We start from the raw sequence: 24,141 nt of genomic DNA, 5'->3' as shown, positions 1-24,141 counted from the left end.
TATATATATATAGAAATAGTTTTTATATCGATTGTATGCATGTTTTTGATACCGATCGTAGTTCAACGACTTATATACGCGATTGACCGTTTACTTTAAACTCTGATCGGATCTTATCTGCTCGGCTTATTATATATATTATATTATTTACTGTATGAGAATTAAATGTAAGTCAGATTTTAGAAAAAATGGTTAGATAATTGTAGACGGTCCCTATTTCCGTTCCATTAATTCTGAATACAGGCGCAGATTATGTTGACATTTTTGAAACTTTTGGGTCATTGAGATTATTATTAGTAGGAATATCGGCTTACTTAAATGGTAAAAGTACACGTTTTCTTAATTATTAATTTCGTCCTAGATTATTACAGACATGATGCATTATTTTTGAATATGCATCCCCATTCTGTTACTAGGCATTATATTTTGTGCGACAAAAGTGCACAATAAAGTTCAATATTCACCATTAAATACATAAGAGTAAGTAATTTACCACCATGAGATTAATCGTTCATTCAAACCAGCGTTTTGGAGCATTTGATCTCTGTTATCATACTTCTAAATACAAATTAAATATCACGAAATTACCTTTATTTCAAAATGTAAAGTTGTAGAAAAATCTTCAGATGTCGTTTTCCCTAATCTGGAATTTTATTCTGTCACTTGCTATTATTTTTGCGATGCATAAAGTTGATTTTTAAAATTTCATTTTATTAAACGAAAATGATAATTTATTCCATTATATTTAGAATTTTAATATTTTTACATCATTTTAACTATTTTTATTAATTTATTTCATTTTGAAACAATTGAAAGAATTCAATTAAATTTGACATTGCATAATGCGCCGATATATTTTTAATCGCAATTTTTTGTATTTTTTTAATTGTATTTTCAGATTGAGTAATTTCTCGGCAACAAAAGTGATTTATGATATATATTAGAAATGTCAGGTTTGACATAAAACGTATAAAATAATTAATATATTAAAACCTTATCACATTACAAACTAATGATAAATATAATATAAATAAAATATACAATAAACACACAATTGATACAACGTATTATACTTTATTCATTTCCAATATTTTTATATAGTTTATTTACATAGTTTTAATGTCTGACAATTTATTTTATTTACAAATCATACAGTAAAATTGCAGTATGAAAAATGTTTCGTCCAAAAGTTATCGATTGTATGATAAACATGAGGAAGAACTGATCTCAAACCATGATTCTCGTTCGGATAACTCTGAAATAGATATTAACTGAATCTTTGTAATATCATGAAACATTTACATAAAATATGGCAACATAACTGATTATTAAATCGCATTAATTAATAAATAAAAATGTGTAACAAAAATTAATTAACAAAACTAAGTGCAAGTAGCATTTTGTTGCACGTTGCAGCTGCATGAACATCCCGATATACATGATCATTAAGATCAATAAGATTCTATCACTATGCAAAATCATCAAAAAACATCAACAAACAATTACGAAAAATCTCCCTGCCTTAGCGCTATATATGATTCAGCAAAAATTAAATTTATAGTTCTACGAATGGTCTTAATTCTTGAAAACTGGGTGCAATTGTATTATTATTTTTGCCTGTGGTCCTAGAAATGTAATTTACAATTACGGATCTGAAGTTCAAATGAACAAAATTAACTACAATAACCGAAAATGGATCACAATTTCAACAAAGCTCTAGGCTGTACTTAACAGCTAATAATTTAGAACAACGTGAGGATATTTTTTTCAGGTGAGTTACGTTACTATCATCCCGTTTCGGCTTCACGTTGAGTTCTGGGACACCTTATATTTATATCTTAATAAGTGGCTCATAAAAACATTTAAAACTTAGTTATTAATGCTTTGTTTGGAAAAGTCTGACGAAGCAGAGATGTATCGTCTTAATCTTGTATTTAAGCTGCATTATTATCTTATGTCTGTTACCTGACACTCGAAAGGTATATCCAACAGTTGAAGTTGTCGAACTAATTGCATTGCATTTTGGTAATGTACATTATCATCGGAACTTCCGTGTATTAATAGGAATCTTTTTCCCCGAAACGCTTCCGCATGCAGAACGATGTCGCTTTCGTTGTACCCCGCCTGGTTGTCCGATGGCATTCCCATGTAACGTTCAGTGTAAATCGTGTCTAAATAGAAAACATATATAGTCAGAATGTTTAATTTTTCATAATTTTATGCTTAAGCCAAGGTGCATGAACTTCCCGGTACGTGTAATTAATCGACTTAATAAGAATTCACATTTAGCAAGTTTTCAAATTACGATAAAATTTTCAACGGTAAACTAATGGAACTATTCATTAGATTGATATCTATCGAACAGAAATAACTTCAAATTTCAAATATTTGTGAATGTACTAATTCAATTTATGTAATATAATTTATTATACTTTAGATTCTAAAAATTCATTTTTAGAACACAATCAGCATGATTCCCAAATGATTTCTTTCGAAGAGTTTTTAGATTTTCAAAATGCAGAGTTTCTACGAAAACGTTGACAAACATTTTTGCACCCATCTGTAAATTCTATAGAAATGGCTCGATAGATTTATTCGAGCTTACATCGGTTTGAAATCAGTGCAGCCGTTTTTTAAGAAATGTCAAATTGTGGCTTACAGCATACACACATTTTTTGCAAATTTGGGGTCAAACTACTCGGGATAACTTGAAACGTCGAGAAAACAAAACTAGCAAATTCAACTTCTCTTTGAGGAACAATTCTCCTTAAATTATATATATATATATATATATATATATATATATATATATATATATATATTGGACTATGTAAATTTGGTGATGATATATATTAAAACGAGTGTGTTGAGTCAGGCAATATCACCAAGTGAAGAAAACTAAAGTAATTAGGAAAACAGCTTTATTAATCCACACGTTTCAGTCTTCATCGAGACCGTCATAAGTGGAATACTAAAAAGTTTTGTTTATTATTAATTTAGAAGAGAAAATTGATACAACATATTGGACTTAAAAATAGGTACTTACAGACCAAAACAATGAAACACTACACTACACTAATTAAAACAATTATCAGTACTACTAGCTAGTAGTTTTTTTTACTTGATGATAGTGCCTGAATCAACACACTCGTTTTGATATATATATATATATATATATATATATATATATATATATATATATATATATATATATATATATATAGATATACTATTCAAGTCTCTTAATAAACGTTATTATTTAAAAAATGTATAGTGAAAAATTTCAGAAAAATATTCATTATGTTAAAGTTCACCATTGTAGCTTATATCTCTTTTGAAAAACGTTTATAATTTCAAACGCATTGTTTCTAAATGTAATTTGTAAAACTACTATTAAGAATTGGATGATTAAAATATTCATTATGTTAAAGTTCACCATTGTAGCTTATACCCCTTTTAAAAAACGTTCATAATTTCAAACGCATTGTTTCAAAATATAATTTGTAAGACAGCTATTAAGAATTGAATGCTTAAAGCCATTATATCAGAATATCAGCGAATTAATTTTTTACATAATATAATGGATCATGATTATATTCTGAGGAATATTAATTTATTCGTTTTTCCTATATATTTATGAAATATAATTTTTTATCAAGTTTAATATAATTTTATAACTATACCATAATACAACCAGGAGGTGACAGGAGCGACTGCCACGCCAGCTCTGAACACGTTTTCTTTGTCACGAACAAGTACCATTGCAGCCGCGTATCCCCCGTAACTCCAACCCCAAATCCCTATACGTTTGGCGTCGATGAAACTGAACATCTCGGTTAATTTTCTATAAAAAAGTACAAAAATTGTAATTGGGGTATATCCGTAAATCAAAACACAAAAAGAAGTGCAGTAAGTAGCCGCCTTCCAAATATATTTGGTAAACTTACTTTGATTGTCGAAAGCAATCTTATCATTAATAATATATTTATTTAGTTAATACTATTAAATTTAGGCATACAAATAAATTAATACTTGTGATATGGTATAAATTATTCAATTGAAATAACTTTAAATTCGTTTTAACTATCGATTATATTATTAGTAATATAAAGATAGATAACAATGTGTTTCCAAGTGAAAACAGCCCTCATCCGGCATTGCTGCATCAGTAAAATATTCGCCCTATTACAGAAATGTAATATAAAATTTATTACACTATCGATTTTATGCGAATATAATAAATGTAGATACTTATTTCTAACATCTTTGTATCTTTTCAATATTATCTAATGATTATATTTCGTAGTTTTTTATGATATGAGTGATGATTAGAAATTGGCGTACTTTTATCTTTAATATCTTGTACATATTTAGCAACTGAAATACTTTAATCTGCTGATTCAAATAATCATGGCTGGATATTGTTTATTATTAGTGATTTACTGACATAACCGATAGCCTAGATATACCTAAATCCATTTATATCCGCTTTTATTTATTGAAGGCAATAAATTAACATTACAAATATTTGTTTATGTTTATGAAAAAATCATAATTATCAATAAACGTGTAGCACTTATATAAATAATTTTATGAAACTATCGATTTAATTCATAATTATAACTTAGGGTTAGGTTAATAAATAGGGTTAGGGTTATTATACTTACGAAATTTATAAATAAATATTTTTTTAATAATAATGAATATGACATGCCAAATTATAAATGTATTGAATCACGAAAAATTATACTTCAAACTATTGATTAGTGAGAAAGGGCTTATCATTATTTGCGAGGAATCAATCGAATCGAATATGTTTACTGATTAAATCTATCAAACTTTACAAATAAAAGATAAAATGCATGTTATTCACAAGTAGCATAAACGATTAAGTTTTTTCGGTTATATTATATTAAGAAAAAATAATATTAAGAAACGCATGATTTCAAATATAATTAATTTTCTAAATTTAATATAATTCAAATTTATTCAATTATTTTTATTTATTGGTGCTTGTAATTAAATATTAATCCGTTTCTTTTAAATCGAATTGTGTAACAAAAGATATAAAAATACATAAATTTCATTACTTGGTAACTAAGATCTGATCATCTATCTCTACAGTCCCAAGAGCATTGTTGATCTCGTAAAGCATCTCGTTGCTTCTGTAACCGGATCCTCTGCTATCGATTTCGCAATAAAGAAAATTTCTATTTGTCAGCAAATACTTGTTGTATCCTGTTAAAATAAAATAAAGTTCGATTAAATTTTCTACGGATTAAACAGAAATTCTATCTCACCTAATGTATAGACATCGACTATTTTCTTGAAAGCTGGTCCAGCATAAACACCTACAATCATGGGGTATTTAGTGGTATTATCACATTCATCAAAATCTGGCGTCAGATGGAGTCTGACTTCAGCTTGGAAACCATTTGGTACATCAATTTTCATATCACGGACATGTGGCTTCTTGTACTTGGCTAATTGTTCGCGAAGACTGGCGTTATCTTCCCAAATAAGCACTCTGCGTTCTTTCTACAACATAAAAATAATAATTAAAATTGTTTAAATAAGCAAAAATTTTATATTACCCAAGTTTTACTTACGACGACGTCAAATATCATGATGGTCGGTGGAGTAGGACCCGTGCATGCTACGACGGCGTATGTATAGTTTTTACTAAAACTTGCACCACCATGACGACATATGGTACCATCGTCATTGCTTAAAAGTTGAGTCAAACACAAGTTTTTCATTCCACCGATGTAGACTTCCCTATGAGAACTCATTTCTGCGGAAGTCGCTACGTAAAATCTAATAGAGAAAGGTCAGAGATCAGGAAAAAATATGTAAATTTAAAAATATGCTCTAATAATCAATTCATATAAAATCTCACATTATACTTACATATGATCTCGTACTGAATCTATGCCAAGAACCGATAAAACAGCTCTTCTGCCACTGGTTAAAGGAGTAGCAACACCTCCACGTTCCACACTGATCAGCTGCGACCACGACCTTCCGTCTGATTGTTTCAACGGCCGCACGATTAAATAATGTTTGCCATCAGGATAAAATGTTGGACTATGCACGTCTACCCAGCCAACTTGAGCCACTTCCTTGTGCTCCTATAAATTATACATATAAAAAATTTTCATTAATATGATTTATAGTCCCGTTTACCATTTGGCAGAAACCAGTATCTGCGTGGCAAATCAATAGGACTGATACGTTTTGTTTTCTGCTCATCCATGTGATCGCTAATTCTATATCAGTTGCCCATTTTACATCAGCTATTAAATGGTCTTTGCCAACGTCTTCTACAGGAGCTAGCATAGAGACCCAATTAACATTTCTGTCTTTGACATCACACAAACGCAAAGCACGTACGGTTGCCTTAGGATTTGGTCTTCCCGGCTAAATATAAAGAAAAACAAATAAATAAACTATCTACATGCTAGGATATATATTTAATTTTCATACTTTGGGATAGCGCAATTCCACAAGTTCTGGATACTGGCTTTCTGGGGACCCAGCGTCTCCGTATTGAAAATGCATAACTTCATCGACAGCAGTATCATCAAATGATGCAATTGCAAGTCTCAAACCGTCGTTTGATAACCAGAGTGCATTTCCCGATGCAAATACTTCCTCTGTAAATTTACAAGATGTTCGATATATTTTTAAACGCTTTTTTAATATTCTAAATAAAGCTAAAGCATAAAAGCCAGCTATTCTAGAAGACACAAGTCTCATATAAAATTATATACTTTCGGTATTTTTGAAAGCGCTGACTAATTCGTAGAAAAAACATAAAATAATCGAATATTAATAACTTGTAATAATAGATATAAACTTATGATTGCCAATAAACATATTTTACCAATTATTAATCATTAACAACAATCTCACCTTCGTACACCCAATCTGTGACACCATTATATTTTACGCCTGGTTCTCCATCACAAGTCAGCTGAATCTCTTTATTTCCTATTGCTGGTCCACGCCGATAATAAACGTTATTATCTTTTATATAAATTATTGAACTGCTCTCAGGAACCCATTTTGCTAACTGAACATGCTTATCTGAAGCTATTGGCACAATTTCTCTAGAGAAATAAAACAAGAAATCTATTATAATTATATAATTACATGATGGAGCAATCAGATTAAGTTAAAAAATATACTTTTCGTTTATGAATTTAAGATTTAGATTTTTTTCTTTGGGACGGTATTTACCAAAAAATACTATGATATGAATCTACTAGAAAAATTTTTAAATTACTTACTTTGATTCAACATGGTATATGAAACATCTAAAGAGCGAAGAATATCTAAATCCCTAAAATAATATAGTAATTAACTAAATGAATATAAATTGTATCTATTGAACTTCAATAAATATCTATTTTATATACAAGCATATTTTTACGACCTGCACTGAATCCTTATAAAACAAAATGTATTTCAGGTTAGGAGAAACGGCATAGGCTGTTATATTGAATTCTTTCTGAAACACGCATTTCAAATTAATATTGCAATAAATGTATGATCTTTTCCAATAAACTTCAAATATTTACTGCATCTTTAGTTTCATTTTTGCAACAATTGCAAAAATGATGTCTGCAACTGCTTGTAGATTTTTTCTCTGTGATCGTAGCTTTTACCGGTGTCAGATCATTGTTACAAGAAGCTTTTTTTCTTTCTTGTTCGAGGTAAAGAGCACTTCTCTGTAAATGTAATTAAAATAACAGTTTGTAGTCTAAATAATAAAAAAGTAGGCATATGCAAAAATTATCCTACAATATCTTCTTGGCAAACATAGTTCTTCTGCGTTTTTTTGCGTACATCGTATAGTTGCAAATCGCCCTCTTCATTTTTAAATACCAATGTTGTATCTATATAAATATAAACATAATTGATAATCAGAATATTTAAAGCACCCCATTATTGAATTTTACCCGAAACCCACGATCCATTAAATCCCTTTGGACTGAAACGACCTTTAATCATATCGTCCATTTCGATAGGAAGAAGTTCCTCTTGTACTTTCTGAGGCCTTGGAGGCATTGGCGAGCCATAATTTTGCCCAAGCATACATACTAAAAGACACGTCGTTACTAGATTCTTCATCTTTCTTATATGGATTTAAAAAACACATTTTTATTTAGACAGTAATTTTGAGTAAAAATTTAAGAAAAAGCATCTTTTCTTTTACAATCATGGAGATTTAAATACAATTTATAACTGGAACTTCAAAAAATGCCAAAGTTGAAATTTTAAAAGAAAAAACATCCCTGTGTCAGAAGGATACTAAGTTTTTTCTTGCAGTGTTACATTATTGTTTATTTGTAATATTTTTGTGGGTTTTATTTAAATTTTGAATTTATTACTGAAATTTTTTATTTTTGTTTTGACAATGAAAATTTTATTGTTATTTTTGTCATATAAATCTAGTCATTCATCATATATTTCATATATATTTAGAGTTTTTTAAAAAAGGAGTATATAAACCTACGAATTTAATGTTACATTTCTCAAATAATAAAACAAAACTTTAGTATATAATTCAATTAAACCATATTTGCTTATTGAAGACTTAGTGTTATAACAATTTTCTAACTAAAAAAAGTAGATTTATTAAAAAGTAGATCATTAACTGCGAGTCGTGAAATTTGATTATACATTACAAAATTGTTGCCGAATATTGATAATTAAACATTTAATTATTGCTTGCTTTATTTCTGTAATTAATATTTTGAATTTAATTAATTAATATGTAAATTTCTTCTAAAAATAAATTCTCTAAAAAAAATATGTCCAATCGGTAGTTTTCAAACTATCGGTCCCCAATAGCTTGGGAACCAATGGTTTTTTCAAAAACAATTAGTATTTTTGCAATTATGTACTTGCTTTTAGCGAAAAGATATATATTTACTACATGCAAAGTTACCGTTATTAAAATTTTGTGCTCATTTTATTCAAAGGATCTTTGTTCAAGACTAATTGAATAATTGCTCGGATAAGCCCAGAGTTTTTTTTTTCTATAGAACGTGCGCGCTCGAATAATAAGTATGAAATTAATTGTTTTTGGATTAGTTTTATCACATTTATTGAGCTATTGAACTGCTATTTTACTAATTTTAGATTGAATAAAGTTTGATTTTCATAGATTCTACTATACTTTTTATGAATCCTTGTTTAAAAGTACCGTGTTATAAGAAAGATGGTATCAATTCTTAAACCGTGTTAGAGCGAATCCATGTTATAGAAGTACCGTGTTATGCGGGGATTACCTGTATGTTCTAAGCGCGGTTTGTGCTTTTGTGAGGTATAATTAATACATTTACAGATATTGATAAATATCAATTGGAAATCGTACTGATTAGATTTTAATGAAAACAAAAATTGCAATAAAATGTCTTAATCTGTATTGATTATATTAATTACACGTACACGGTATGTGCACATACACATGTGTGACTTGCCTTAAGGCCAAATGCCTCTTAAAACTTATCAAAATTTAACGTAAAATGGTAAAAATTTTACGTAATTAGTGGAATTTAATAATCTGATTTATATATATTTGTAAACATTGTAATGTATTATATATTAATTATTCTACTATTTGTTCTACTTTTCTTTGTCTATTTCACCTGTCTATTTACCTTTTAGTTTTTCAAAATGGACGAAATCGTTTAATATTTTGCTAGCCGCCGAAAGATGTCTCTAGAATCGCTTCAGCGTGACAACTGTCAGTTGTTTGCGAACTTGCGTTCCGAAATACGTGGAACTTGTCGATCAACATGACTTAGTGAAGTGAAAAGTCTGTGACTATTTTATAAGTTTAGTGATAAATTAAATTCAAAATGACTAGAAGTGGCCGAAATCACGATGGCCTTTTGGCAAGGGTTAATTTTCCTTTATATACATTGCAAATGTTAACCAGCAGACATGTGTTAGTGGCTGGAGGAGGCGGAATGTCCAAAACTGGAGTAGCAAACGGATTTGTAAGTACATTTTATTATTGTTTTTCAATTATAAAGAATAACTTTTAATGAAATAACTAATAACCACTTTTATGTGTTTGAATTAACTACTTAGCATGTCATTTGATTTGATTGATATGAATTCTAGATTTTTGCATATATTTCAAGAGAAAGTATACCAATATTCACATGCATCTTCCTTGTTTATTTATTCATATTATTCACATCATTGCTTTAGATTATAAAATGCCAACAAAAGCTTCTCTCAGTGACTAAACTCATCATTTTAAAAATTTTAATTCCATTATTTTATTTTAGTTACATTATATTTTACATTGAATATATTCCTAATTCAATTTTAGGAAGTATACGAACTTTATCACAATGGTGAAAGATTTATGGCCGAAGAAGTTATACGTCATGAAACAGGAACAAGTGTTGTTATGAATTGTTCTGTGGTTTCAACTAACAAGGGCTCGTATTTAGCAGTAGGCCAAGAGAGTCATTGCCAGTTATACAATGTAAATCCAAAAATTATTGATTTATCAGAATGGAAAATTGAGCAAACTAATCTTGCAAGGCGGAGAAAAAATTCAGAAAGGTCTAATGATGACAATCATCATGCAGAAAATGATTACAACAGAGAGGGTTTTAGAAAAATGACTTTTGAGGTAATGTACATGAATAATTTTTTGTATTTCTTAAATTATTAGTGTTTCAGTCCATTATAAAACATGTTTTATGATGATGATTAATAGTGTATAATGTTTAACTTGTTTCTAGATTCAAGCTCAGGATAGTATACAAACAGATTTTACACCAGAAGAACCACTTCAAAGAGTGATAAAAATAAGTCACTGTGGAAAATTAATGGCCACAGGTGGCACAGATGGCCATATTAGAGTATGGAAGTTTCCAAAACTTGTCAAGACATTAGATATATCAGCACATACAAAAGAACTAGATGATGTAGATTTTTCACCCAATGATAAGTTAATTGTTAGTGTAGCAAAAGATGGCTTAGGATTAGTATTTGATGCCGAAACAGGCAAAAAAAAGATCAGTCTCACATGGAATCAACCAGAAGGGACTAAATATTTATTCAAACGTTGTAAATTTGGAGTGGTTGAAGGAGTTAAGGATAAGTGTCGATTATTTACAATAGCAAATCCAGCAGGTAGAGCTGGCAAGCAAAAAGGATTTCTTCACCAGTGGGATATCGAACAGAATACAATTACAAAGACAGTAGCTATTGAAGAAAGTTTATCTGCTTTGGCAGTAAGAGATGATGGTAGATTTTTAGCGATTGGAACTATGTTCAGTGGATCAGTTTCTGTATATGTAGCGTTTAGCATGCAAGTAAGTGTGTGAAATATGATGAGACTCTATTTTATCAAATATAAAATGCTTTGTTAATATAATTTATTATGATTATTTTGTAGAGGGTTTTGTATGTCCCTGGGGCCCACTCAATGTTTGTTACTGGTCTTGAATTTTTGCCTTTAAAAGGTAAAGGCCCACCAGTGTCTAGCGATACAGAAGCGGCTGTCCTTTCTATCAGTGTTGATAATAGGGTTTGCATTCATAGTTTGCCTTTCCGACGTAAGTGGTTATAATATAAACACACACAGTCTGTAATTTAATAATTTCTATATTTTCAGATACATTACCTGCCTGGGTAGCTATACTTATTATAGTATTTATGCTATTCCTAACATTCACATTTTGTTCTTACTTGGGGCTGTGATTGTAGAATTATTTGTTTATATAAGATGACAATTTTTTAATCAAACTACATACATAACTACTATGTGCAATTCTCTGAGAACTGAATTATTTGATCTGGGGTATTGTATGTTAATATAATTCTTTTATCTATATCAATTTGTAATAGTAATAAATGAAAAAAATTGCATTTATAGCTCTCGAAAAACTTTTAGTCTAAATTAATATATTTATTATTTTCGAGGAATAAATTAACAATTTATTGAACACTTTGTATTTCTTATTCACCAAAATTTCATTTTCTTCTGTATCCCTGTTGTGGGTCTAATCACCTTTCTCCTTTCATCTCTGTGTTTCTTCATATTCTCTAGTGTTTTAGAATCCTTTTTCTGAAATGCAAAAAGTTTATTGATAAAAAACATTAAGAACATTTGCATTAAGAAGCATATTAAGGTAATATTACTTACTTTATAAGTACTAAATGTCATTTCACGCCTTCCTACAGACCCCAACATTCTGTAATCTGTTTTCTCTTCGCCAATTCTTTCACCAAGAGTTTTTCTGAAAGTAAATTAGTAAGTTTTTATTCATATAAATAAATATATGTACTGTAAATTGAATCACTTACTTGTTACGTTTAATCTTGAATCCTTTGTTATAGTTATACTCCTCACCAGTTTTTAATGCATATAATTTTGGATCTTTTTGTTTGTCATTATTATTTTCTTGTTCCATTTCAGCCTTTCGTCTAGCTTCATTTTGTATTTTTCTATGTTCTTTCTTGACTTCTTGTGTCCATTGATGTTCGTCATCAGAAGAATATTCACTTAACAAATCATCTGAACTTTCTTGTTTTTCATCATCATCAATCATTTCAAATTGGCTTGTGACTGCTTTTTGCATAGTTTTCGCTTTTGTTTTATCTAGTTTTGATAAAACAGGATTAAGAAGACGAAATTCTTCAGTATTTTTGTCAATTTCAAAATCTGGATTTTTGAACATGGCTGAGAACCGGTCATCTTTCAACAAAGTCTCTGATGCTTTAGTTTTTTTGGCATTGCTTTGATTGTTCATTAATTTCAAAGCAAATTCTTTATTAACTGAAGGTAAATCATTGAGCTGCAAGCGATTTGGACGACTTTGTTCAATTTTTTCCCTGATTTTACGTTTTCGATATTCTGCAAACTCAAATGGATCTGCCACAGATTTTGCTTTGCGGTAAAGCCGGATGTCAATGAAATAACTGCAATGAACAAATATAAATGATAAACTTTAGAAAATGCATTTATTACCCTAATATAATACACTACAAACCCGTGCATATAAGCCCTCAATAGAGGTGTTCCTATAAGATGTTCCAAGTCCAAAGCTTTCAATTCATCTAAAGTCACAAACTTGTAGTCATCATAAATTTCTTGTGTATTTTGTGACTGAAGCTCTTCTGTGAGATTGTCCAAGAAAGAGCACCATTTTGGTGCTGGGCCCAAAGAAGGAATGTAATACGTCAGCATTTTTGTCTCCTCATTGGCCATAAATAACAATCCTGAACCAGGCACCACACATAGGTTGTTTAAGTCAGATTGTGATTCTATTGCTGTGTACTGTTTTCCCTTATTTGTGAAAGAAAATTGATTACAGAAAATTGAATCTTAGGAATTTAATGAGATTATTTTACTTACGGAACTAGCATCCCAAATTTTCAATACGCTCGTGTCCATACTGTAGACATAATCCATATTACTATGAAAAGCAACATCATTTATAGGAAGACCATTCATATGATCTTTAATAAGCAATGGATGTGAAGATCTAATATCATACAGTAGTATGTGTCCTGAAGCCGTCCCTACTCCCATTGTTAATCCGTTTTTAAAGGCCATTGATGTTATAGCAGGAAAAGTTTCAACCCTGAACATAATCATTATTGAAAATATGTAATACAACTACCATAATAAAGATAAATATAATTTATTACATGTTATCATGTAAGCTTAAAGCACAGTCTAAGGTATTACAACGTTCTCTACATCTAGGATCCCATGCTTCTACAGTAGCTCCTGCTGTTCCCACGCACAACAAATTATGTTCTGGATTCACCACTGAACAGTTTATTGAATTGCTGTTTGTTGTGAAAGGTTGTAGGAATTGTCCTCTTTCTAAATTAAGACGAAATATATTCTGTAAACATAATACATTTAGTAATTAGTATTTATTTAATTATTATATGATTAAAAAACATACACTAGATGCTCCAACTAAAAATAAATCACATGATGGTTTGTGATAACATAAATCTCTCCCAAAGTTTGGTATTCTAAGACGATAGTGTCTACCGTGAGCAACATGGATTTCGACATACCTAAAAAAGTATTGATAGCAATGTTTATAAAGTAATTTATTCTGATTTTTATAATATATAGTGAATTACCTATCACACTGCAAAAATACTAATTTACTGTAGTCATCACTCAATATTTCAAATGTTACAACTTCTGAGTCAAAGCATCTTTCAAATTTTTGTGATAAGTTGTTTACATCAAAACATTTCACTCGAGGTTTATAGATGCCAGTAGCAAGTATATATTGACCGTCAGGAGATATTTTAACACTTGTGCTTACTCCTGGCATATCAAAATCTTGAATTAGTTCTATACGTCTACGTATATCGACATTTTTCTTTAATAAGGTTCTTCGTTTTCTTTCTGACAACCACTGTAATCAATATAAGTAATTTAATATAATGTTAAATTGCGTTATAACAATTAACAAATGTTACCTCTGGTAGTGATTTTCCAGCACTAAGATTATAAATCTTAACATTGTCAATTTCTGAGACTTGCATTTTGTATCATTTAAAATAAATGATTAATCAATCAGTTTCATATATATTTTTAATAATAATTTATTCTTAAAACGATATCTTAATTTATTTAATTATCTAATGAACTATCTTCATAAAAACTTGTTTATATATCTATATACATATTCATCATACGCTTTTAGGTTATATGTTGAACACGTGTGCTGTCAAAAATATAAACTCTGTTTAACTGTGTGGTGTTTCCATCGACGAACTTTTTTTTCTAAACCGTTTTTTTCCGTTAATGGATCAACTATCTGAAGAATCAAGTGGTACATATGTACATAAGATTAAAATTAATAATATGTCTAAATGTTTGAAATAATCATTTCAATATATATTATTTATCAAAATGCCACCCGAGACAATATTAGAATATAAAATATTCATAGGTAATAAAATTTTAAAAATTTTAAATGAAACAATATCAGGCTTTCGAATCAAAAAAGGAAACAAACAAATACGAATACGTCTAAAATACGAATCATTTTCATTTGTACTTTTTTATGTACTTATAAATAATTATTTAGCAATACTTGTTTTGAATAATGTTCAGATGAGACTGAATAAAACTAACAATAAGACAAATAGCGCTAGTTTGAAAAAATTGGGCTTCAATGATATCTCGGCCACACAACGAGCTAGAGTAGAGAGTTGAAAATTGGGGTATCGCACCTAGACAATATAATAATCGGATATTTTCTAAAAAAAAACTATGAAATGGCTTATTAATTATACCATTTCATTTCACATGCAAACACGCATTCTTGTACGAATTTTTGTATCAAACGATTACTTAAAACGACGAGGATGCATAAAGTTAGAAAGCTGCATTTTCTATCGAAATCATATGCATCTCCATAGATAAATGAGCATAATAGTACATCTCATTTTCATATTACAAAATCATTTTTAGTCAAAACTCTTGACAAAGACCTTAAAAATTGAAAAATCTCAACTCAAAGTTTCAAAAGATTATCATGATTTTTTACCGGCTGTGCTACCAGGTTGACATTGCCAACAGCGTAGTTCAAAAGAAAAATATATGTATCGGTATTGGTATTGAATGTCGTACATGACAGTTTAATTAGAAAAAATGCAACAATTTTCAATAGTCAATTAACTTTCCATCTCGTAGGATGACCTTTGTTTTGTTACATCATAATCAACACAATAGATAATATTTAGAATGTTCAGAGGAAAACCAATCACGTCAAATCTTGGAGGACATGCTACGATCAATAAAGTGTATAGTTTATTGTAAGTAAAATCTAAGCTGTGCTATTTAAAGCTATATATAGATATAGTTTCTAAACTGTGTGCTATATTAAAACAGATTTAACACTCCTTTTTTAAATTCGTGCTGCAGTATGTCTATCGACATAGGAGGTACGTTGGTCATGGTGACATATATTTCATTTTAACATCTGTCACAGTTTTCATCTTTACTAAAATATCTGTTTTATGCAAACAAATATACTGATTAGAATTTGGTTATGATTCAATATTTCATTTATTTTTCACCATAAAATGACAAAAATCAACTGACATTTACTATTTAAATAAGTTCTTTGCTATTGTGCTCATTATCAAATTGAAATTAATATGGTTTAATATCATGAATAATAGATTCTATGATTTGAGTAGAAAAATTATAAGGCAGTACTCAATTTCAGGAATGCGTATGAAATACAAAACAAAAGATGATACATTTGTTGAAAGTCAGCTGGTGAGCAAGAATCCCTTCGTTCAGTTCAAAGCTTGGTTTGATGTAGCATGTAAAACTCCAGGAATATTAGAACCAAATGCCATGTGCCTTGCAACATGCTCAAAGTAAATATAGTTTTAATTTCTTGAGCATTGATTATATATTCTCTCGTTTCTATGCATTTGTTATTTACGTTAGAGAAGGTTTACCATCTGCTCGTTTTGTTTTATGCAAAGGATATGGAGAAGAAGGATTTAAATTTTTCACAAACTACGGTAGCCGTAAAGCTAAAGATCTAGTATGTAGTCATTATTATTATTATTATTATATATATATATATATATATATATATATATATATATATGTATGATTCAATAAGTAAATACTATAGAGAACCATAATTACAGGAAGAAAACCCAAATGCAGCTCTGACCTTCTATTGGGAACCCCTCAAACGATGTGTAAATATACACCAAGTAGATGAATAATTGAATATGATATTTTTAACGTTTAAAAAATAATTTTTATGTAAGGTCAGAATTGAAGGAAAGGTTCAAAAAGTACCTAAAGATGAATCTGTTGCATACTTTCACTCCAGACCACGTGATAGTCAAATTGGCGCTTGTGCTAGTGAACAGAGTACTGTTATTGCGGGACGTCATGTACTTATAAATAAAGAACAAGAACTGAAAGAAAAATACAAAGATGATCAACCGATTGAATGTCCATACTGGTATTTTTTCACAGATTAAGCATTAGTTAATATTACTACTTTTTTGTAAAAATAAGTTGTTTTTTTCTCTAATGAATTCTCACCAAGAATTTATTAAATAATAATAATTTTAATATTAATTTCAATTATCTTAATCATATTCTTGATAAACCTTATGAAAAATTTACAATGCTAATTCTTTTAGGGGCGGGTATATAGTAATACCTCGATCTATTGAGTTCTGGCAAGGCCAAAGTGATCGCTTACATGATAGAATAAAATTCCGAAAGTTGCTTCCAAATGAACAAATAGATTTGAATTTAACACATGAAGCAGATAATGGATGGGTTTACGAAAGATTATCACCTTAAACTTAAAATTATTTATATTTTTATGCAGGAAAGCCAAAATAAAAATAGTTCAATAATTTGAACTTATAATTATGTACAATGTGATTCCAGTTATTAGAATAATGTAAAATATGTGTAAAACATTTTACTGACAATAATAAAAAATAATACGTTATATAGTTACTATTTTGCATATAATGATTTAAATATAAGTATCAGTATAATAATAAGTATAAATATCAGTAAATCAATCAATTCAGTAAAAAGATGTATTTGAATTTTTTCAGTCATTAAACAAATTGCTTAAAAATGTTTCTTTAGGTTTGAGATCGTTCAATGTGATACCACTTACAAAGTAAATTTTATTACTAAAAGAAATAGTTTTGATCATCATCCCATCTACATGTTAAAATTATCACATCTGAAATAATATCTTGATTGCTTGATCAACCCCAAGCTTGTGATTTACAATAATGCAGAGTAAGTTTTCCATCTGAGCCAAAGCATTCATACAAATTACGAATTATTTGATCAGGGGATGGTGCAAATGTTTGATTCACATACAAAAACTGAAAAATTTAGGTGGTTAATAAAAGATTATAAAAACAAAGAATTATCAAACTCTTTGACTAACCAATTGTTCTTCAGGTTCCAATTTTAAATATTTTTTAATGAAGCTAATAATGGAACCTAATTGCTTATCTGCCTCAACCGCCCACTTTTTTTGTTTCATAATTGGAGCATTTGCAGTTGCTTTTAACAATATGTCAACTGTAAATTAAATAAAATTATATCATATTGGATCTAAAAGAGTTTTGTCCGTGGAAGAGGTAAATTATCGTAATTACTATTTATTTTTACTTCTAATGGTGTTAATCAATAGTTTTAATCTATAAGAAATATGGTATTGTGTTGAACATTGTCAGCTTGCTGATATTTACATATATCAATAGGTTTTTACTTTTGTATAGTTTTTGCAAGCATATTTATGGAATGTTGAATATTTTTCACAAATAAACAGAATGCCAATTACCAAAATTTACCTCTAACATATTTAATAACTTTTAGTCTTAGTTGTTGAGGAAGAGTTGGAGTCTCGACTGATAGTACGTTCTACAGTTGGAACAATTGATTCTGGTGCAGAAGCAGTTTCAGCCGAATTATCTGTGGCTTCAGATGATGTAGGTTCTGTATCAGCCATTAGAAATACAATAATGACTCTATTTTATGCGGTTTTTTGTAGTTTTAGCGATCTCAATATAACGAAGCACTTATATCTTGATATTTTTGAGCTGGTGGGTCCCTCCTAGATAAAAAATACAGCTGTCATTTACATTTTTTTCTGAATTGACAGTGCGTTCTCAGGTACACCAACATAGAGACATTACCAAATATAACCTCACTTTTCATTTAATCTATTTTACAGTTGACATTTTTTCAGTTTAGCTTATCATGTTATATATTCAATAAAATGCTACGTTAGTTTGAAGTGAAAATTGATGTAGTGTGTAATAAATACCAGGTTTATTTTTTCAAAACGATTTTAGCTGTGGCATAATTATCTTATGTGATCATGTAACACAAAAAATAGTAAACATGTCACTTGAACAAACTGCGTGTGAAGGTTAACAACAAAAATCTAAAATTATTTTGTCAAGTAAATAAAATGAGTATTGAAAGTAATTTAAGCGTTATTCCAGATTTAAAAGCATTTGAAAGACGTTTGACTGAAGTGATTGCTTGCTTGCAACCCAGCACAAACAGGTGGAGAGGTAATTGAAAAATAATTTCAATAAACATTGTTTTGTTTTCGCTATTTAAAGTAAAATTGGTTATTTCAAGATTTATTATGAGGAACAATCCTTATTCATTAATATTTGATTATGATTTTATGCTAAAACTAACTAGCAATTGGGCTGATAATTTCTTTATTTGGAACTAATATACAAAGAGAAGTGCAATGATAGTTTAAAAATAACACATGAAAATATGACTCTGTTTTAACTATTTGATTTGAGCTGTTCTTATTCAATATTTTTGCAGCAATAGCTCTTTATGACAAATATGCACAATAAAATTAGTGAGATTTCTATATCATGAATCAAATTGAATGAATTACATTGTCCGCCCTTTGTTGTTCTCGTTACTTTGGAATTCTTTCAGAATTTTTAGAATTCTGATGATTGAAGTACTGAAAAAACTTATATAGTATAATATTGCTTTCAGTTGTTTTGGCTGTTATTTCGATATGTACAGCCGTTGGCGCTTGGTATTGGCTCACGGATCCTACAACACCTGTAGTCTCTTTAGTGCAATCATTATGGAGTCACCCATACTTCACAATATCAAGCATCATTTTAAGTAAGCTTGTTTATAATTTGATTTATGATTTATTGCTGCTCTAATATCTGTAATATTTTTTCATGTTAGTACTTTTATTCATGATGGGCATTCATAAAAGAGTCATGGCTCCTTCTATCATTACTAGTAGGACTCGAACAATTCTAGGAGATTTTAATATGTCCTGTGATGATACTGGCAAGCTCATTTTAAAACCAAGGCCTAATGCATAAAATAATACTGATGTATACTAATTATAAGAGTACATTTTAAATTTGTAATTTATTTATTTTATTTTATGATACCTGAAATTTGTTTTAAACTGCTTCTTATAATAAATATTTAATCTTGAGAAATATTTATTGTTTAGATATTTAAATTGCAATTTGAAGATTTTAAACAGAGTTTTGCAAAATTTGTAACTGAATCACTATATATATATATATATATATATATATATATATATATATGTTTAATTTGAGTTTAATAATCGGGCGTAACATCAATAAAAAATTTTATTGATGTTACGCCCGATTATTAAACTCAAATTAAACATATATATCAAAATCAAATTCAAGACTATTCAAATATATATATATATATATATATATATATATATATGTATATATATATATATACATGTTAAATTTTAATTTATATTGATTGCAGCATTAAAAAGAAAAAAGACATTTTTCTCTCTAATAATTATTTTATTTTACTTGATAGATTTCCAGAATTGAATTTATAATAAGCCTTGCATTTCTTTCATGAATTGATAATATGCATCATCTTTAGTTTGTCCTTCTTTGGGTTTCTCTTGTACAACATCTCTAATCAAACTAGTAGCCTTTTGAACTTTCAGCTTCTTATCATCTCTCTTGATTCTAAGTGCTGATGGAACAAATCTAGTGATATCTGCACTTAAATTTCTTATTTGTGGTTTAGCCATGATAGTGGCGCCTTGTTTAGGCCTATCAGTATGACTGATTAATTGAGGTGCAGCAGAGAGAACATTATTTGTTTGTGATTGTTGTTGATGCTGAGTGGAAGATGGTGCATTATTAATTGGCATGTGCATAGACATTCTAGGTGCCATTGGGGGGCGCATCAGACGTGGTGGTAAACCAGGAGGAGGTCCTGGAGGTAATCGTAACCCAATGCGTGGAGGTAAGCCAGGTGGAGGTCCGAGAGGCATATTGGGTCGTGTCGGCGGTGGTCCTGTGGAATGTATATAATTTATATAAGTTTTAATATATAATTATGTTTGAATGCTTGTCTGCACTGCAAATTATAAAACTATATATATCTTCTATGCTATTTTACCTGGAGGTAATCTCATAGCAAGTGGAATTTCTCTATTTTCCATGGGTGGAAACAATCCTGGCGGTGGTGGAGGCATGCCCATAGTTGCCATATTGTTAACTGAGATACTTGAAAATGAGTTTGGAGTTTCTGACGTTTCTAAAATATTAAAAAATTCAATTATTTAACAAGTAAAACATAGTTAAACATATAAAACATGTCAAACCATCATTTCCTTCTTCGGAATCAGTTCTTGCATTGCTATCATTATTTCTGTCTTGTTCTCGTTTTCGCTGCACAACTTCCATTTCTTTCATGAATTCATCAATATTTTGACCTGATAAAGCTAACATGCGTTGTTGAAGTGACGTAGGTTTAGCTTTCAATTCTACAATTTCAGTTCCAGGAACTCTCAATTGTGTCATGTCATCATTTTCTAAAGATTCTTTATCCTAGAAACAAACAAAATTTAAAAGAATTGTAGATTAGTATAACATAGAAACTGCAAATATACTTGGCTATCTTCAATATCATCAGAAAATCTTATTCTTGATTTGGTTTTTGCTGCAATCACAGTTGCATTTTCTGAAAAATCATCATCATCATCAGATAAGGAAGGCGGTGGCCCGGGTGGTACTCCAGGTGGCTTTCTATTTGCATTTAACTATTACAAAAGAATATATTAGGTTTATTGTTATTTAGATATACAAAATATAAATCACATTTAATTTTACCTGTCCAGAAGATTTCTTCAATATACCTCCAGATTTTGAAGTAACTTTTAGAACAGGTTTAGGCAACATTGGAGGCATCGAAGGCAATGGTATTTGTGCTGGCATACTATACATAGATGTTAAATTATCTGGAATCTGTGTTATATATATATTTAAATAAAGTAGCACTTAGAGCGATACATATCAATTATCATAGTTACAATAAATCAAGTTATTTAGGTGATTGTGACTGATATTAAGAGCTCATAATTTATAAAACAATATATATGATTATTGTAGCATATGGAAAAGAGATAAATATACCTGAAGAGAAGGCAAAGGAATTTCATCTATTTGCACACTTTGTGCATGTTTCACAGCTTCATAGTGAGCAACTAATTTGTTGCGTCGCCTTTCATAATCAATTTCTCTCCTTTTCAGTTCAGCCCATTGTTCAGGGTCATCCTTATCCTATATTTTAAAAATAGTATAAATGATTAACTAATTTTATGTACATTGAAAGAAAAAGCAAATACACTTACGTAGAGTTTTAACACTCTATCCAAAGTTTCTTTTAACTTTTTCCGTTTTTCTTTGAGGACTTTTTCGTTTAGTGGAGATGCTTGATGTACATTGAATTCTGAAGAAATGAAAAAAAGAATTAGGTTGATTTGTTAAAAAAAAAATACTACATAAACTTAAAATGTGGTTCTTCAATTAGATATCGTTAATGTACCCATTTCATCAATTTTTTCCATTTCTTCAATTATTTGTGTCGGGTCCTTTCCTTTAAGAACAGCAGCTCTAACCATTTGACGTTGTCTTTTATTTTTCTTCAATTCCTTCTTACGTGCCTCTTTGCCTGAAAGTACATTTGAATTTCAAATAAATTTCAACCCCCTTTTAATAATAATCATCAGGTTATGTACTGACGGGCTTGATCCGTAGGATTCATATATTTTCCACTTTTAGTGGTATTTATAGAACGCCGCCCCATGATTAAATGCTTATTATTAACACCTTAGTGATTTATCCTAGTTAAATATAAAATTATTTCAACAAATATATGAAAAGAAACAATTCTTCAAGCTGACAGCTGAAAACGTATATTATATTTATAAATGTAAAACGTCAAGTTCAAAATAAATGTAAGCGCCATCCATAGACAAAGCTTTTAACATGAATATTGAGTCATGAGAAAATTTAATTGCGACACCTATGGGAAAAACTTGTGCCTGACCAAAATAATATAAGCAGTTCGATCGTTTTTCATTTTTTTGTAATAATATTATTATATATTATATAATTATTGGCGTAACTACATGACAGCAGAGGTGGCAAATGCCACGGGCTCTCGATCCAAATGGGTCCTGGCCCTGGCCATAAGTGAATCTTCTATCTGAGGGTCCAGGCCCAAAGGCTTCGTGCTCAAAAAAAAAAATTATTTTACTCGAATTTCCTCGTATCTATTCTGTAGACGACTGTAAAACCTCGAAGTTGGTTTTGATGAGGTCCAATAAAAAAACTTTGCCTCGGGCCCTAATCAACAGAATTTGCAGAACACCGTACAAGTCAAGCGATTTAACTACATATTTCGATTATTTGAACTCAAATTCAGTTAATAAAAGTCTCATTTTATGACAATTAAGCCTTAGGAGTGGATAGAACATAGGGATAGAATATACTTTCGTCTATTTTAATTCACATTAATAAATTATCTGACTTAATGTAGTAAAAAGTATTTTATCGAAATGTATGTTATTAAAAAATGTTTAGCTTTTAATTTACAACCGCCACTTCCATGTATTTTGTTTATAGTTATTAGTAAACTATGTATTGTATGTATAATTTTATTATTGAATTGAATACGAGTATATCAATCATCATTTATTAAGCATTTAAATTTAATTTCGATAAAAATTTAATTCGAATTCTATATAATATTACAGTATAAATGTTACGGTAAATGTGCACTTTTGATGAATGTGCACATTCACCAAAAGTGCACATTCAAATAAAGAATAATGAATAGTTCATAGTTAATAGTAAATAGTTGAATAGTAAAATAGTGAATAGTGATAACTGAATAGTTAATAGTAAATAGTGAATAGTTATTAGTAAATAGTGACTTAAGAATAGTTAAATAGGTAATAGTTAATAGTTAAATAGTTAATACTTATCAATGAAATAGTTAATAGTCAATAGATAAATTGTTAATTGATAAATAGTTAATAGTTATAAATATAAGTATAAATATAAATATATGAATTAGCATTTCACCCGCACATGCGCGAGTTGAACTTACATTCGCCAAATGAGCCGGCGGTAAATGTGCACATTTACCATAACATAAATACCATGATCAGGAGATAAAATTTCTTTTACCATAATTTTCACAATAATTTAGTGAAATGGAATGTAATACATAAATATTAACAA

The 24,141-nt window shown here is 29.4% G+C and overlaps 7 protein-coding genes across 11 annotated transcripts; 3 read left to right on the top strand and 4 right to left on the bottom strand.

Moving 5' to 3' along the window:
- Positions 1-1,147: 1,147 nt before the first annotated feature.
- LOC113373535 (venom dipeptidyl peptidase 4-like) lies at positions 1,148-8,136 on the bottom strand. The gene is made up of 14 exons (XM_026613827.1): positions 7,965-8,136; positions 7,807-7,901; positions 7,584-7,733; positions 7,293-7,345; positions 6,916-7,112; positions 6,487-6,656; positions 6,187-6,420; positions 5,911-6,131; positions 5,595-5,817; positions 5,301-5,538; positions 5,091-5,238; positions 3,684-3,844; positions 1,966-2,171; positions 1,148-1,255 (listed from the first exon to the last, which is right to left on the bottom strand). Exons 1-14 carry the CDS (start codon positions 8,134-8,136, stop codon positions 1,148-1,150), a joined length of 2,376 nt encoding a protein of 791 aa, XP_026469612.1.
- Positions 8,137-9,737: 1,601 nt separating this feature from the next.
- Positions 9,738-11,830, top strand: LOC113373242 (prolactin regulatory element-binding protein). Its single transcript, XM_026613543.1, has 5 exons — positions 9,738-10,013; positions 10,355-10,663; positions 10,776-11,351; positions 11,435-11,594; positions 11,654-11,830. The coding sequence occupies exons 1-5, from the start codon at positions 9,873-9,875 to the stop codon at positions 11,737-11,739; spliced, it is 1,272 nt and encodes a 423-aa protein (XP_026469328.1). The 5' UTR covers positions 9,738-9,872; the 3' UTR covers positions 11,740-11,830.
- Positions 11,831-11,986: 156 nt separating this feature from the next.
- On the bottom strand, positions 11,987-14,728 carry LOC113373241 (nucleolar protein 10). Its single transcript, XM_026613542.1, has 9 exons — positions 14,494-14,728; positions 14,146-14,429; positions 13,959-14,076; positions 13,693-13,895; positions 13,397-13,625; positions 13,032-13,327; positions 12,346-12,960; positions 12,185-12,278; positions 11,987-12,106 (listed from the first exon to the last, which is right to left on the bottom strand). The coding sequence occupies exons 1-9, from the start codon at positions 14,557-14,559 to the stop codon at positions 12,002-12,004; spliced, it is 2,010 nt and encodes a 669-aa protein (XP_026469327.1). The 5' UTR covers positions 14,560-14,728; the 3' UTR covers positions 11,987-12,001.
- Positions 14,729-15,681: 953 nt separating this feature from the next.
- Positions 15,682-17,438, top strand: LOC113372582 (pyridoxine-5'-phosphate oxidase-like). Of its 3 annotated transcripts, none has more exons than XM_026612933.1 (7): positions 15,682-15,837; positions 15,947-15,966; positions 16,254-16,410; positions 16,484-16,583; positions 16,693-16,746; positions 16,819-17,018; positions 17,203-17,438. In XM_026612933.1, the coding sequence occupies exons 1-7, from the start codon at positions 15,767-15,769 to the stop codon at positions 17,366-17,368; spliced, it is 768 nt and encodes a 255-aa protein (XP_026468718.1). In that variant the 5' UTR covers positions 15,682-15,766; the 3' UTR covers positions 17,369-17,438. The 3 variants fall into 3 exon arrangements, with proteins under 3 accessions (XP_026468718.1, XP_026468717.1, XP_026468719.1); XM_026612932.1 differs by having other exon boundaries at positions 15,914-15,966; XM_026612934.1 differs by lacking the exon at positions 15,947-15,966 and having other exon boundaries at positions 15,701-15,837.
- Positions 17,439-17,674: 236 nt separating this feature from the next.
- LOC113372585 (ubiquitin-like protein ATG12) lies at positions 17,675-18,689 on the bottom strand. Its single transcript, XM_026612941.1, has 3 exons — positions 18,410-18,689; positions 17,982-18,118; positions 17,675-17,916 (listed from the first exon to the last, which is right to left on the bottom strand). Exons 1-3 carry the CDS (start codon positions 18,546-18,548, stop codon positions 17,794-17,796), a joined length of 399 nt encoding a protein of 132 aa, XP_026468726.1. The 5' UTR covers positions 18,549-18,689; the 3' UTR covers positions 17,675-17,793.
- Positions 18,690-18,761: 72 nt separating this feature from the next.
- Positions 18,762-19,945, top strand: LOC113372586 (nuclear envelope phosphatase-regulatory subunit 1 homolog). Of its 3 annotated transcripts, none has more exons than XM_026612944.1 (4): positions 18,762-18,971; positions 19,048-19,119; positions 19,562-19,708; positions 19,778-19,945. In XM_026612944.1, exons 1-4 carry the CDS (start codon positions 18,944-18,946, stop codon positions 19,918-19,920), a joined length of 390 nt encoding a protein of 129 aa, XP_026468729.1. In that variant the 5' UTR covers positions 18,762-18,943; the 3' UTR covers positions 19,921-19,945. The 3 variants fall into 3 exon arrangements, with proteins under 3 accessions (XP_026468729.1, XP_026468728.1, XP_026468727.1); XM_026612943.1 differs by having other exon boundaries at positions 18,766-18,971; positions 19,574-19,708; XM_026612942.1 differs by lacking the exon at positions 18,762-18,971 and having other exon boundaries at positions 18,978-19,119; positions 19,574-19,708.
- A 440-nt stretch (positions 19,946-20,385) lies between these two features.
- LOC113372500 (WW domain-binding protein 11) lies at positions 20,386-22,800 on the bottom strand. Its single transcript, XM_026612837.1, has 9 exons — positions 22,636-22,800; positions 22,439-22,564; positions 22,245-22,342; positions 22,027-22,173; positions 21,724-21,858; positions 21,504-21,653; positions 21,216-21,441; positions 21,011-21,148; positions 20,386-20,905 (listed from the first exon to the last, which is right to left on the bottom strand). The coding sequence occupies exons 1-9, from the start codon at positions 22,697-22,699 to the stop codon at positions 20,430-20,432; spliced, it is 1,560 nt and encodes a 519-aa protein (XP_026468622.1). The 5' UTR covers positions 22,700-22,800; the 3' UTR covers positions 20,386-20,429.
- Positions 22,801-24,141: the final 1,341 nt, after the last annotated feature.

Source organism: Ctenocephalides felis, unplaced genomic scaffold, assembly GCF_003426905.1.
Source record: "Ctenocephalides felis isolate EL2017-DRISC unplaced genomic scaffold, ASM342690v1 CF-g0.4_SCAFFOLD_01604, whole genome shotgun sequence".
Classification (NCBI taxonomy): domain Eukaryota; kingdom Metazoa; phylum Arthropoda; class Insecta; order Siphonaptera; family Pulicidae; genus Ctenocephalides; species Ctenocephalides felis.
Note: the sequence above shows the minus strand (reverse complement) of the source record. Positions and strands in the feature narration are given on the sequence as shown.